The sequence below is a fragment of the Quercus robur genome, chromosome 3 (genome assembly GCF_932294415.1).
Source record: "Quercus robur chromosome 3, dhQueRobu3.1, whole genome shotgun sequence".
NCBI lineage: Eukaryota > Viridiplantae > Streptophyta > Magnoliopsida > Fagales > Fagaceae > Quercus > Quercus robur.
Window position 1 is genome coordinate 60,474,667 of NC_065536.1, and position 14,818 is coordinate 60,489,484.

The window sequence follows — 14,818 nt, forward strand, 5'->3', positions numbered from 1 at the left end:
GGCTAGCACCATTTTTTTTTCTGGGTTATTATGGTCTTTTCCTGATGGGTTGTTTCTTCACAGCGCCATTCTTTTTTCTTCTTCACTCTGGTTTCTTTTCTCAGCTTGTTATTATTCTTCTTCATTCTTTCTTTTTCTTCACGCGATGATGGCATAGGACTTCGATTTTAGTTGTGATTTACGTTTTAATCGGTTTAAGGTGTGCTTTTGGGCTTGGAGTTGTGGATTTTGTGGGGTAATTTTTTATGGTATTTTTTTTTTTTTTTTCATTATATATATGTAAAAGAATTTGCTGTGATGTTGAAGGTGTTGGTGGATTTGCTATGGTGGATGGGTTTGACTTTTGGTGATTTGTACGATGGTGGATGCAAAACAATGGCGGTGGGTTGGGTTTTTGAGAATTGCGATTGGTGGGTTGTTGGAGGTGGTAGAGGCTGAAAATGGGAGGAGAAAGGTTTCAATGTTTTAGGCTTCGTGAAATAGGAGAGGAAAAAACAAATGAAAGAGATGGAGGAGAGAGACATGTTACCGTTCTAATCTGCACAGTACATGAGCTCTACCACTTTGTCAAAATTTTGAGTTAAGCTCACTCAGATTTGAAACCAAACAAAAATAAGATAGAGTTAAGGAAAAAGTAGAGACTGAGGGTACGTTTGGATTGAACTTATTTTTTCTGAAACTGAAAATTGAAAACTGAAAACATTGTAGCAAAATAATTTTTAAATGTGTAAATAGTACTATGGGACCCATTTTTAATATTTTTAAATATGTGAACAGTGCATGCACTGTTTATGAACAATAAAATTTGTCTTTGAAAGTCAACATAAGTGGCTTGAAAAAAAAGAAAAAAAGAAAGAAAAGAGAAGCAAAATGCCAGACGCTAGACGCAAACGCGCAATCCAAACCGGATCAGAGATGAGAGTTATAAAAACTGAGTTTGAGTGAAGAGAAATGAGAATTGAGTTTTAAGTTTTGAGTTTTGAGTTAAGAGTAAACCAAACAGGCCCAATCATCTAGTTAAAATTTGTAATATCTCTGATACAGGGCCGAGGACGCATGTTAAGGCCCAAGGCCTGCGCCGAGGAGATACAGGGCCGAGGACGCATCATGAGAGTCATGGACGGCCTAAGGAAATGGCCGAGGACGAGCTCCTGCTCGGCATGCCATAAATGCCCCTAAAAGGAAAAGTGATCACAGTGTGGGAACAGCACAAGTAAAAGGTTGCCAAAACTGCAATAAAGCATTCTGCATATGACAGAGCCATGCCCTTAAACTTTCACAACCACCCCCAACCACTCTGGGTATGGGTTGATGGGACAAGTATCAGTCTTGGAAAAGTTGATCCTACACGTGGACGAAGGATAAAGAACACAGGCTAATATAAAAAGAGGGACAAGCAATCCGAGAGAGGGCGGCTGGGAAAAATGGCCAAAAACCAGAGCCTCCCAACCCGCCTTCAGGAGAAAGACTCTTAGAGCGAACACGATTTAATTATGTATGAACACCACGAAAAACTACCGTCCGGTGACCAAGGCCTAGCCTTTCAAACCCACGCTCTACAAATGATATTGTTTGGGCCTTTTTACGTATGAGCCCAATATTATCTTGGGGTTGTTACAAATTGTGTCCTTACAATTGGCGCCGTCTGTGGGAAAGGCTTGTGTCTTGGCACAGGTAGTGGGTTGAGACAATCCCTCACATCATTTCCAACAGCCGGATGTAGTGTTCTAGCGTAAAGTTCCACTAGGGGCTATGTTTCTTCACTAGGGGCTGCGCTCCGTAGCGTCAGCAGCACGGATGGTTCTAGGAGCTTGGCCGAGGAGCTAATCCCCCTAAACCAAGGTCCCACGCCATAACCGAGGGGTCAATTCCCCCAACTACTTAGAAATCAAGTTTTGGACAGAACCAAGGTATTGCATGGTCCTCGGACTCAAACCTATGGGGAAACCAACTACTTAAAAACTGAGTTTTTGACAGAACCAAGGTATTGCATGGTCCTCGGACTCAAACCTATTGGGAAACCAACTACTTAAAAATCGAGTTTTGGACAGAACCAAGGTATTGCATAGTTCTCGGACTCAAACCTATGAGGAAACCAACTACTTAAAAATCAAGTTTTGGACAGAACCAAGGTATTGCATGGTCCTCGGACTCAAACCTATGGGGAAACCAACTACTTAAAAACTGAGTTTTGGACAGAACCAAGGTATTGCATGGTCCTCGGACTCAAACCTATGGGGAAACCAACTACTTAAAAATCAAGTTTTGGACAGAACCAAGGTATTGCATGGTCCTCGGACTCAAACCTATGGGGAAATCAACTACTTAAAAACTGAGTTTTGAAAAGAACCAAGGTATTGCATGGTCCTCGGACTCAAACCTATGGGGAAACCAATTACTTAAAAATCAAGTTTTGGACAGAACCAAGGTATTGCATGGTCCTCGAACTCAAACCTATGGGGAAACCAACTACTTAAATATCAAGTTTTGGACAGAACCAAGGTATTGCATGGTCCTCGAACTCAAACCTATGGGGAAACCAACTACTTAAATATCAAGTTTTGGACAGAATCAAGGTATTGCATGGTCCTCGGACTCAAACCTATGGGGAAACCAACTACTTAAAAATCAAGTTTTGGACAGAACCAAGGTATTGCATGGTCCTCGGACTTAAACCTATGGGGAAACCAACTACTTAAAAATCAAGTTTTGGACAGAACCAAGGTATTGCATGGTCCTCGGACTCAAACCTATGAGGAAACCAACTACTTAAATATCAAGTTTTTGACAGAACCAAGGTATTGCATGGTCCTCAGACTCAAACCTATGGGGAAACCAACTACTTAGATATCAAGTTTTGGACAGAACTAAGGTAACTAAGGTATTGCATGGTCCTCGGACTCAAACCTATGGGGAAGCCAATTATTTAAATATCAAGTTTTGGACAGAACCAAGGTATCGCATGGTTCTCGGACTCAAACCTATGGAGAAGTCAGTTACTTAAGAAGAATTCTAAGTCGCCCAGTCCTCGGACCAAATACTAGAAAATGTTAAGGCTGTGAAAGTTATTAGGAAGATGGCGAAACGCCTTATTACTCAGCGACCTACAGGGGCTGTACATTTTGGGTTATATATCCTCGGATGATTACTTCCTACATGGCATCGAGCATTCAACCATCATCTCGTTCAAGTTTGGGGTATACAACCCATTTTCAGGTCGGCATCGAGCATTCAGCCATCACCTCGTTCAAGTTTGGGGTATACAACCCATTTTCAGGTCGGTCTTATTATACACGATACCTCTAATAAGTTCATAATGACATCTTTTTTCTTGGTAAGGGATTTCGGCCCTAAGTATTGTTTTCTCAGGTCGGCGTTATTATGCCAGACAGCTCTAATAAGCTCATCATAATATCTTTTCCTTTTCTTCTTAGTAAGGATTTCAGCCCTAAGTATCATTTGTTCAAATCGGCATTATTATGTCGGATAGTTTCAATAAGCACAGAGCAAGGTCTTTTTATTAACTGGGATTTTGGCCCTAAGTATCGTTCAGAGTACAAAAATAAAAAAGAAGTCACAGGGTAGTACGTCTATTCACGGCATAACCATTTCAAAAAGAAAAGATAGAATATACGAAATAAAGCAATGATGACTTTTATTAATATAAAGAGGTATTACAGTGTACAATGAAGGGCTTAAACAAGCCTATGTCGGAAACAAATTACAAAAACAATAAAAAACAAAACAAACAAACAGCCAGAAGTCTTTTTAAGCTCTGCTCCCAAGTCTTTCCAAATTATGCTCCAGTAGCACCCATATTAAGAGGAGGACCTCCCTTGGTAGAGGAGGAGAAGAAGAGGAAGAAGGAAGAGCACCAGGATGGATCTTGTGATGGGAAAGAAGAAGAAGGGGAGGCAAAAGGAGGCACCAGTGAAGGAAGAGAGGAAGAAGCAGAGATATTTTGTCCCTGCGTCAGTCCTGACTCCTAACACGTTGGTGTCATGTTAGCTATGCTCATAAAAGAGCGGCTGGTACTGATAATGGGTGACCCCAGCTCAGTCGCACCAAAAGTTTGACGCGACGAGCCCCTGCTTCGGATTTTGGCTGAAGGAAGGATGAGAAGTATCTTGAGTCTCTACTATCCCTGCCCTGACTGAACCATTTTAAGTTTCAGAATAACATGGCATTTCTGGGAAGGGTATGGTCCCTTCATTCCCGCTCCTATCACGAACGTATCACAATTCAAGGTGTAAACTAGCAGATAAAGGAAACTCTGGGGGAGGCTAAGGGTTTCAGACTTTAAAAGGATTAAAAGGTCTCTGTGTAAGAGAAGTAACCTCTTGCCTTTCTTCTTATATGAAGGGCAAAACGGGAGGCATTCAATCTATCCAAATTTCCAAGAAAATCTGTAAACGAGAATATATCCGCTCCATTTCCCCACGCCGTCAATAACCGTCGAAATTAAATGGTCTCGTAAAGGGAAGTCATTAAAGGCGCGTTTTGGATAATGAAACGGCAGGAACGCAGTGTGAATGAATTCAGAGGAATGTCTCGTAGTCCGGTGTGTTTCCTGGATAGATGAAGAGACACCCACATTGATGAAGGGCAGATCTAAGCAGACCGCAATAAAGGCGTGGCATCACCCAAAACCCTCCTCTCCGACCAAGAGGTCGGACAGCAGGATTTTGAGGGGCTTTTGTGGGGCCAGAGAATTTGTGACCCCAGCCCATTCCATGTTAAGGCCCAAGGCCTGCGCCGAGGAGATACAGGGCCAATGACGCATCATGAGAGTCATGGACGGCCTAAGGAAATGGCCGAGGACGAGCTCCTGCTCGGCATGCCATAAATGCCCCTAAAAGGAAAAGTGATCACAGTGCGGGAACAGCACAAGTAAAAGGCTGCTAAAACTGCAATAAAGCATTCTGCACATGACAGAGCCATGCCCTTAAACTTTCACAACCACCCCCAACCACTCTGGGTATGGGTTGATGGGACAAGTATCAATCTTGGAAAAGTCGATCCTACACGTGGACGAAGGATAAGGAACACAGGCTAATGTAAAAAGAGGGATAAGCAATCCGGGAGAGGGCGGTTGGGACAAATGGCCAAAAACCAGAGCCTCCCAGCCCGCCTCCAGGAGAAAGACTTCTAGAGCGAACACGATTTAATTATGTATGAACACCACAAAAAACTACCGTCCGGTGACCAAGGCCTAGCTTTTCAAACCCACGCTCTACAAATGATATTGTTTGGGCCTTTTTACGTATGAGCCCAATATTATCTTGAGGTCGTTACAAATTGTGTCCTTACAATAGTAAAATTAAATAATTTTCTAGAAAATATTTTTTGGAAACTAATTCATTTTCAAGAAAACGTTAATGTTGAAACAAACAAACTTAAAGTAATATTAAGTGGAAATTACATTTTAAACTCTAAACTATATCCCTAATTATATTTATACCCTAAACTTCAGAATACGTAGTTATCACTTATCTTCATGAACTATTAATATACCAATATTATACTTTTCACCCCGACATCAATTCTTCTATTATCTTAGATAGAAAACTCAATCACATGCGAATCACTTGACCTTGTGCCACTTAAGCATGAGTCATGCGATTCACATGTGATTAGGTTTTCTATCTAAGATAATGGCAAAATTTACGTCGGGGTACAAAGTATAACATAAGTTATAATTTATAGTGCTAACCGTGCATTTTTTATTTTGAAAGTGTATGATGCAAAATTTAATTTAGGATATAGTTTATAGTGGTAAAATGTAATTTCTCCTTATATAAACCAATTCATGGTGTCGGCAAGTCAATTTCTAAGCTTTCATGTTCTAAAAATTGTAGTTAACTACTTTAGCATAGTTAGATAACTAGCATTAGTTGTTCTAAAAAATTATATTTTAACACATCAAAAAGTTAATTTATCTATTATAACACAAGAATTTTGGACCTTAGTGCAACTTCATATTTTTTTAGACCTCAACAAGGTGCAAAGTATAACACAAGTTATAATTTATGGTTCTAACAGTGCATTTTACATTTTAAAAGTGTATGATGCAAAATTTAATTTATGATATAATTTAGAGTGGTAAAATGTAATTTCTCCTAATATAAAAAGTCAGTTTTTTAGCTTTCATGTTCTACAAATTATAGTTAACTTTAGCATAATAAAAGAACTAGCATTAGAGCATTAATTGAAGAATGCTAATGCTATATCTAAGGCTTTTTTGGCATTTCATAGCTCAAAAACCTTTGCATCAAAAAATGGTATATCTCACTATTACAAAATTTTTTGCTTTAGAATTGTACTGTAACACTATGGTAAAAAAAAAAAAATATATATATATATATATATATATATTTTTTTTTATTCCACCATTTTTCCGTTGAAATCAGATTCTTAGCTGAAAAAAAGTGATGATGTGAAAGAAATAATAAAGAAAGATTAAAAAAATAATATTTTAATGAAAAAGTAAAATAATAGAGTTTTTGGATGCAGGATGTATTGTAAAATGATATGATATAATTGATAAAATAACTTTTTAAGATGGTAAAATAGGATAGAGTAGATTCTTCAACAATGATGTTCTTAGTTGTTCTAAAAAATCCTATTTTAACACGACAAAAAGTTAATTTATAAGTTAATATATATTATATTAACACGATAAAAAGTTAATATATCTATTATAATGTAGCATTTAACAATACCACGTCTCTTACTTTAATTTTCAACCACAAAATGTTCATCAAAAAAATTTTCAACCACAGAATAAGAGATCTGACATGTAAGAGGAGAGAGAAAAAGAAATTGGCATGATGTATACCAGCAGATCTTTTTAAATAGAGCACAACAGCTCAAATTCATCATTCACTTTACCATTCTCTTCAGTCTGATCATTCACATGCATGGGGATTAAAACATTTCTTGTCTGAACTCTGAAAATTCCGAGAACAAAGTTTTTTACTGAGAGTAATGGACCTCTTCGGCAACGCCAAAGCGGTCCGCCTCCGTAGCCACCATGACAAGTACCTTGTAGCCGAGGAAGACCAAGTGTCCGTGACCCAAGAGCGAAACGGATCCTCCACCTCCAGCAAGAAAGCCTGGTGGACCGTCGAGTTTGTCAAAGGCACACAATCCATAATCCGACTCAAGAGCTGTTACAACAAGTACCTCACTGCCTCGAACCACCCCTACTTGTTTGGCGCGACGGGTCACAAAGTGGTGCAATCTCTGCCTCAGAGGCTCGACTCCTCGCACGATTGGGAACCCATCAACGAAGGGTCCCGGGTCAAGCTAAAGACCCGGTTCGGCAAGTTCTTGAGAGCCAATGGTGGTATGCCACCTTGGAGAAACTCTATCACCCATGACATTCCTTTTAGGGACTCTTCTCAGAATTATATTCTCTGGGATGTCGATATTGTCGAGATTCAAGCTCAGTCTCCGAGTCAAAACTCACACCCACCATCACATCAGAATTCTTTGGAGGTTCTGAGTTTTTTTTTTTTTTTTTTTTTAATATAAAAATTGAATATTTTGGTTTAGCTGTAAAAGTGTTTTGTTTTTGTGTTTTGGTTTGCAGTCTAGTGGTTCGAATGATGTGAGTGCAGCATCACCAAGGTCAGAGGGAAGGACTATATTCTATCATGTGGCTGAAGATAATGGTGAAGTGGATGATGAAGCTGTGGAGGAGTATTTTACTTACAAGGGTAATGTGGTTGAAGAAATGACTCAGAAATTGGAGAGAGAGACGGGTTTGGAGGGTATTATAGTGTGTACTCGGAATCCCTTCAATGGAAACCTTCATCCCCTTCGATTGCAGCTTCCTCCAAACAATTCAACTATGCATGTTGTTTTGGTTCAATCTTCATCCAAAGGTGAGTTTTAACCTTCAGTTGGTTTGATCTTTTGTTACGTACATGAATTTTGGGCTATGGGTCCATAATAGATCATGTAGAAGTGGGATAATGTTTGGGGTTTATTATTTGTGTGTTATAGAAGTTTGATATTTTAACATCTATGTTTATTAGAGTCCTTGGCAGTAAGAGTGTTTGTAATTCTTGGTAGTAGGACTCCAATAGTTAAAGTTAGTTTAGTTATGTCCTAGTTTTTAGGAGAAGATTATGTGAAGTGAGTCCATGACTAGAAATTGTTAGCACCTTACTAGGTATTTTATTTGGGTTTTTTAGATTGAAAACGTTGTGAGGTCCTTATTTTTCGATTGTTAAGATGTAGAAACTAGTAACTGGTATAAAACCAGCTAAGTATTTGTATTAAGTAAAGAGATCAGATAAGTTTAATCAAAGTTGGATCCTAGTTGGTTCCCAAAGGTTAGGATTTCCTTGGTCAAATCCAAACTTTATCCATTGTTTATTTTTGGTTCATTAGATTTAACCAAAATTCTATCTTCTTTTCTCTAAATAATTCTATTTGCCCTCCCAAAAACTGTGTATATATCATCTTTCCTGAATTCTCAATCGATTTTGTGATAACTGGTGTATGAATCTGATAAATAATTAGCATTACAACCTGGTAAAAATGATTTTTTTCGGAAATACACGGAACACACGATCAGTTTGTATTAAACACAGAATTCTAATAGATTAGATTCTGATCTGATTCCCTATGCTTTATTATCAGTCAAATGGTACATAAAGTGATTTATTTTTAAAAAAAGGGGTTGAGCATAAAGTGCACAACCATGCTTTGTGAAGCTCACTGTAGGGTAGTCAAAGCCTTTATTGTAAATTAAACATTGAATTTGAAAGGTGCCTGTTTGCTTGGAGGGAACATTTTTAAGTCTCCAATTTCCCTCGACATTTCAGTATTTGGTCATCAGTTGCATACTAGGAAAGCACATATTTGGGCTGTATTGTCAAGTGGTGCATAAGGCTTTTGAAGGATACTGGGAAACTATGGATGCGGATTATCATTATAAAAGAAACGTACAAAGATTTACCAAAGTGGCAAGCATGTTAAATATGCTAACTGGTAGTTACTTAGCTTCAGTAATTTGACTCTTTAGCAAGATTGCTTTCTATGTCAAAATAATTATCACCATGTGATGTACTCTTGTAGCTTTTGAATCTTGATAGGTACCAAATTTTTTTTTTTTGTTTTTGTTGTTGATACTTCTCTCTGTTTTACACTAGGATTTTTTTATTTTTTTATTTTTTTTATGGGACACTAGGAGGAGTTGAATAGATATAGAAAGGATAACTATACAATGAAGGCTAGCAAAAGAAAGACTAGAAAGTAACAATTAGGTATGAAAGACATGGTTGGTTTTAAAGTTCTATCCCATTCCTTTAGAATACCTGCAATTACCAACATAGTTGTAAGATCAAAAGTTTGTTTGGAGGGACAATATTGCTAAGCATGTGAAGATATACTATTGGTCCGTTTGGTGGATTTCCAATTTGTTTCATCAAATGACATAAATGTCATTGAAAATGTAATTTCAGAAGAGTTCATTCCTACTATTGTGATCCTCTTGATTGCATCAGAATATCAAGCGTTGCATCTCTTTTGCGTTCATAATATCACTGAGATAACTATGACTTAACTTGTATCATCATATTCTTTCATCTTCACCATCAGCTTTAAGGGCTGTAGTGAACAATTTGTATTCTTATTTCTTATTTTTGATTGCCCATCTCCATTTCATAATATCTTTTTGTCTTTGCTTTTGGTGTATCAGTGGCAACGGACTTCGCAAATTAAGTATCAAGAGAAGCATCATGAGGTACATTGCAATAATTTTCATATGAATGAACAATTATTCTGTAAAATTATGATTCAGGCCAGTTTGTATGCCGCCTCAAAGCATTCAGGATCTTACTCTTTTTTTTTTTTTTTTTTGAGAGGGTGGATCTTACTCTGTTGTGTGGTTTTTCTTTATTTTTAGCCGGAATACTCTGTTCTGTTGTGTTAATAAATTAGACAGTTGAACGGAGAAAGCTCAAAGCACATGCTTCTATTTGATATGATGGGCAGTCATAACAATACTAGTGACCCATCAATAAAGTTCCTGTTTGGTTCTTCTTGGAAGCTAATTCTGATGATACTCTTCTGTGGGGTTCATCAAAGGTTATATTACATTATAAAATGGGTTCAGTTACTGGATGTCTTCAGGAGCATTTGGTAATGGGTTTTGCTAACGAGTGCCTTAAGGCACTCATTAATAATTCACTTTAGGAAAGTTTTGATACTACTTTTATGGGAAATGAAAAAAGCTGTCAAAATATTAATTACTTTTTTTTTTTTCATTTTCCATAAAAACTTTCTTTATATGGATCATTAACAAGTGCCATAAGGACACTCGTTAACATTTCCCTTTGTTAATAACAATTTTAAGGAAGTTCTAGTACTATTAATTTTTATGAAAAATAGAAAAAGTTGTTAAAAAATCAATTGTTTTTTTTTTTTTTTTTTTCATAAAAACCTTCTTAAAATAATTAGCTAACAAATACCCTTAGGATATCCATTAACGAAATACTTATAAAATATAAGCAAACGTGTCTTCATTATTTAAATAAAAAAATAAAAATAAAAATAAAGGAGCAATGCAAGGTTTTGTGATTTTGTTTTCCGGAATGCATTTAATTTCTCTTTCTAGACTTGCGTAGTTAATTTTATTGTAAAATTACTTTCAGGGGTATTTTTTTTTAATTGCATATAATTTGAAGGTCTAGTTAGGCTTTATTATATAAGGAAGATAGAGTATAGAGAGGAGGGAGAACGTAGGGATTATATGGTTTTGCCTAACGACCTACATTCACGGAAGAAGTCCTAGACGACTACATCTTCACTATAATCTCAATTCATATGTTACAATGAATCCTAAGTAGGGCACGTATAAGATTAGGTGATAGGGTTAGGAATACATGGACTTAACACTATAATTAGACCCTTGGGCCAATACACATGAATCTAATATCTCTGAGTCCCTAACACACCCTTCAAATTGAAGGTAGAAGTTTGAAGACAACTTGAGTTTGGAATGTAACTTGTGAAGATAAAGTTGCCTTGAAGATGACCGTGAATAAATGCCAAAAAACAAAAAAGAGCCTAAGAAGACTACACTAGCGACCAAGCAAGATTTTCGTGTCTCAATTTGATATTGTTCAACTAAAATTCCTAGTTTTATTGAAATCAAAATTTATCTTAATTGTAATTTAACCAAGAATTAGAGTCAAACTTTGGGATAAATTTGTAGAGGCAATTGATGCAAGTATGTACTTTGATACATCAACTACTATTAATTTAAAACTTTGAGATAAATTTGTAGAGGCAATTGAGAAAGCAATTCTTTCATTTGTACAAGATATGTCTTTAGAACTCTTAATTTAGACTATTCATGCTTGAATGATCCTAAGTAAACTATCATTGTTTTCTATAAACTCTTCAAACTTGAATGCGAATTTAGATAGTCTAGAGGTCATAGATTTAAGAAAGAGGTTAGTACAATTTTAAAATGAATTGTTTGTGGTAGTTAAATTTATATTTTCTTATATTAGTATTTTGTGCCAAGAGCATTGTAGTTCAACTGACACCTCTTGGTGTTTCAGTAGAAACATCTAGGATTCAAATCTCTCCTCCCACAAGACCAGAACTATTGAATAATCCCTCCCCCAACACCCCCCCCCCCCCCCCACAAAAAAAAATACTCAAAAGGAAATACTTAAATTTGACACATTGTATAAAGAGGCAATATTTTATATTGTCTAACAAAAAATGATTATGTAGACAAAAGTAGAGTCAAACTTTGGAATAAATTTACAATGACAATTAATAAATAGATATATTTAAGTGATGTTAGTGATAAAACAAATTTTACTACATAAACCTTATAAATTGACATGTTACCAACTACTTAAAAGTAATTTATATATTTATTTATTATGTTGTTTAAGTGTCACCAATCATAATCTTACCACATTAGCTTATAATTTTTTTATGGTAAAATTTGTAATAGTTCTAGAATTTTACCATGTGTATTAATGAATCTAAATCATGTGGAACAGGTTAGAGAAAATAAAAAAATAAAAAAATTGTCGAGTGATTTTAGAAATACTACAAAAAGTTTACAAATCAATGTGACAATAAATGTGATGAGTGCCACTTAGAAGTTTATAAGAATCCTACAATCAACTTATAAACTAATGAGTGTTATATCAATTTGTAAAGGTTATGTAGGAAAATTTGTAGTATTTTCTAACAATATGATAGATTTGAATTACATTTTATGATTGGTGACATGTTTAAGACCTATATAGTAAAATTTGTAATATCCTTAACATTACTCAAATCTTTCATGACTTTTGTAAGGACGCGTTTTTGACCTTAGACCCAAAATATGATTGGATCCAAGCCCAATACAATGAATTTGTAGAGAGTGAGTTGGAAAACTAGGCTCTAATGAATGAGATAACAGTTAGAATGGATTTTAAAAGATAATCAAACAGAAATGGACTGGAATTATCTAAATAAATTTGTCTTTGGCACAATTCGAGAAGATCTGTTCTAATATATATTGATTGAAAATGGTTACAGATGTGGTTCAATCTACTACCGTGCTTTCTCTTACAAATTTCCGATCCCTTTCTCTCATTGCTTCCTTCTTCTTTTATACTCTTTTCTGTTTTCATCTCCACCCTCCACATGCAAGCTAGATGGTTGGCCTTGATACTTGCCCCATCAGCACCTTTCTAAAGTCTTTAGGTAATAGCTGTAAGGCTGAAAGCCACTGTTCAGGTATCACCTCCATATTAATGCAACCAGAGAGTTAGTTGCAAAGCAATTAATGCAGTAGTAGTAGCTTTCTCCTTAGATGTTTTAGGACTCCCTTCTATCCTTTGTTTCTGCAATGCTTATCTGTGCCAGCAGAACTTCCTGGAACATCCTCTTGGACGGCAGACCACCTTTATGAATCTCGGCTTGGGTTAGCCGAGGGGGCACTCATCCTCGGCCCAACCTCCAAGGCCATTATGATCAAAACTAACTTCTTCATTCACTAATACGGACTCCCTTGACAATGTTTACCCTTCCTTGAACGACCCCTTATACATAGATAATGAGCTCCTAGGCCCAATACCCCTACAACTTTAATGTTATATAATACTCAATGTAATTATCTTTTAAGCCCTGTATTTCTTAAATGAATTTAAATTAAACACTTTTATTTTTAAAAATTTAAATTAAACCATAAAGTTTAAAATTGTTACAATTAAATCATCTAATCAGCTTAAAATTGAACTATAGACTTTTAAAAGTCATATCAATTTAAATCTTAAACTTTTCAAATTTAATTTTATAGTTTGATTGGAAATTTCAAATGAAATAATATTAAAATTTTAGAGTTTGATTTTAAAATGTTAATTTAAAAAAAAAAAATACAAACTAAGTGCCAATGGCTTTTTTTAATCAAAACAATAGCTTTTCCTAGAACCATATAACTAAAAGCTTCTTTAGCAAATTATTTAGTTATATAGCCACTTTTGAAACTCAAATTTGTCCAAACTAAGTTTCAATCTCTTTTGTAAAATAACTAGTATGTAACCCATGCTTACACACGGGAATGAAAAATTATAGTAGTACTATTGATATTAGCTTGGGTTATTAAACATATAAGACATAGTTTGATCAGTACATTTGGAGGTACTAAAATAGTTTTTTCTTGCAATTTTCATGATATTCGTTACTTACACCAAGTTTTTCATTACATTGCTATTACATACATAATTTTGAAAATCACTATCAGATTTACATATACAATATCAATTCACAATTATTGTCTATAAAATTCTACTAAATACAACACAAAATAAAATAATAAATTGGTCAAATAATATCTCTTAAATTGAATGAGAATAGGTGTATAAAATCATTCAGCTCAATTACAGTTTTTTACATTCAATATCTTCGTATACAAATATCTGAATAGAAATTGTATAAAAAATATATTCATTAGTTCAGAGAAAAAATAATAACAAAATTCTAAACAATTTAATTTGTATGGAAAGTTAACAAAAGCAAAATCCAATTTTGATTCTAACTGAATTTTCTATAAACTATGGTTTAATATATATATATATATATATATATATATATATATAACCTAGTTAGTAATAGATCGTACATAGTCATGGCATATTACATAAATGACTTATAAATTTGATTTTTTTTTTTTTTTTTTAGTTATATGATTAGGTTTTTTATGATTTATTTATATTGGACTATTCGTTTTCTACACTAAATTAACTCATTTGGTACAAAAATTAAAAAAAACTTAGATTAAATGGGACACGTAGTGCAAGATTAAACTCTAATTGAAATCTAATTTTAACACAGAATTAACTCACTTGGTACAAAAATTTAAAACTTAGATTAGATGGGACATGTGGTACAAAATTAGACTTTAATTGAATTCCAACTTAAATTTCAATTGGATTTTTTCTCAGTTTTACCTATTAATATATATATATATATATATATATAGATGAGTAAAATACCATTAACACCCAAGGTTCAAGACTTTTCAAAATTGACTAATAATTAACGATTTAAGGACCAAGTTGAATTTAGGAGCCAAGTTGGTCGATTTTACCCGGTAATAATTGCACAAAATATCCCTCACATATATATAGGGTAGACCCCACAAACGTGGACCCATAACTTACAAACAATTCTAATATTGAGTTTCAAAAGAGACTATAACTAAATAACTTACGAACAAAACTTTTTAGTAATATAATTTTCAAACTTTTAGACAAATAGGCCAAGTGTCTATGATTTAAAAAAAAAA

At 34.9% G+C, this 14,818-nt stretch overlaps 1 protein-coding gene across 1 annotated transcript; it reads left to right on the forward strand.

Moving 5' to 3' along the window:
* The first annotated feature begins 6,854 nt into the window (after positions 1 to 6,854).
* LOC126718684 (uncharacterized) lies at positions 6,855 to 10,054 on the forward strand. Its single transcript, XM_050421000.1, has 3 exons — positions 6,855 to 7,500; positions 7,595 to 7,889; positions 9,713 to 10,054. The coding sequence occupies exons 1-3, from the start codon at positions 6,988 to 6,990 to the stop codon at positions 9,733 to 9,735; spliced, it is 831 nt and encodes a 276-aa protein (XP_050276957.1). The 5' UTR covers positions 6,855 to 6,987; the 3' UTR covers positions 9,736 to 10,054.
* Positions 10,055 to 14,818: the final 4,764 nt, after the last annotated feature.

Excerpts from the sequence above, each read along its gene's own strand:
- LOC126718684 (XM_050421000.1), top strand. The coding sequence starts at position 6,988 with ATGGACCTCTTCGGCAACGCCAAAGCGGTCCGCCTCCGTAGCCACCAT. Across the intron at positions 7,501-7,594 it reads CACATCAGAATTCTTTGGAG|TCTAGTGGTTCGAATGATGT; the intron begins GTTCTGAGTTTT and ends TTTGGTTTGCAG. Across the intron at positions 7,890-9,712 it reads GGTTCAATCTTCATCCAAAG|TGGCAACGGACTTCGCAAAT; the intron begins GTGAGTTTTAAC and ends TTGGTGTATCAG.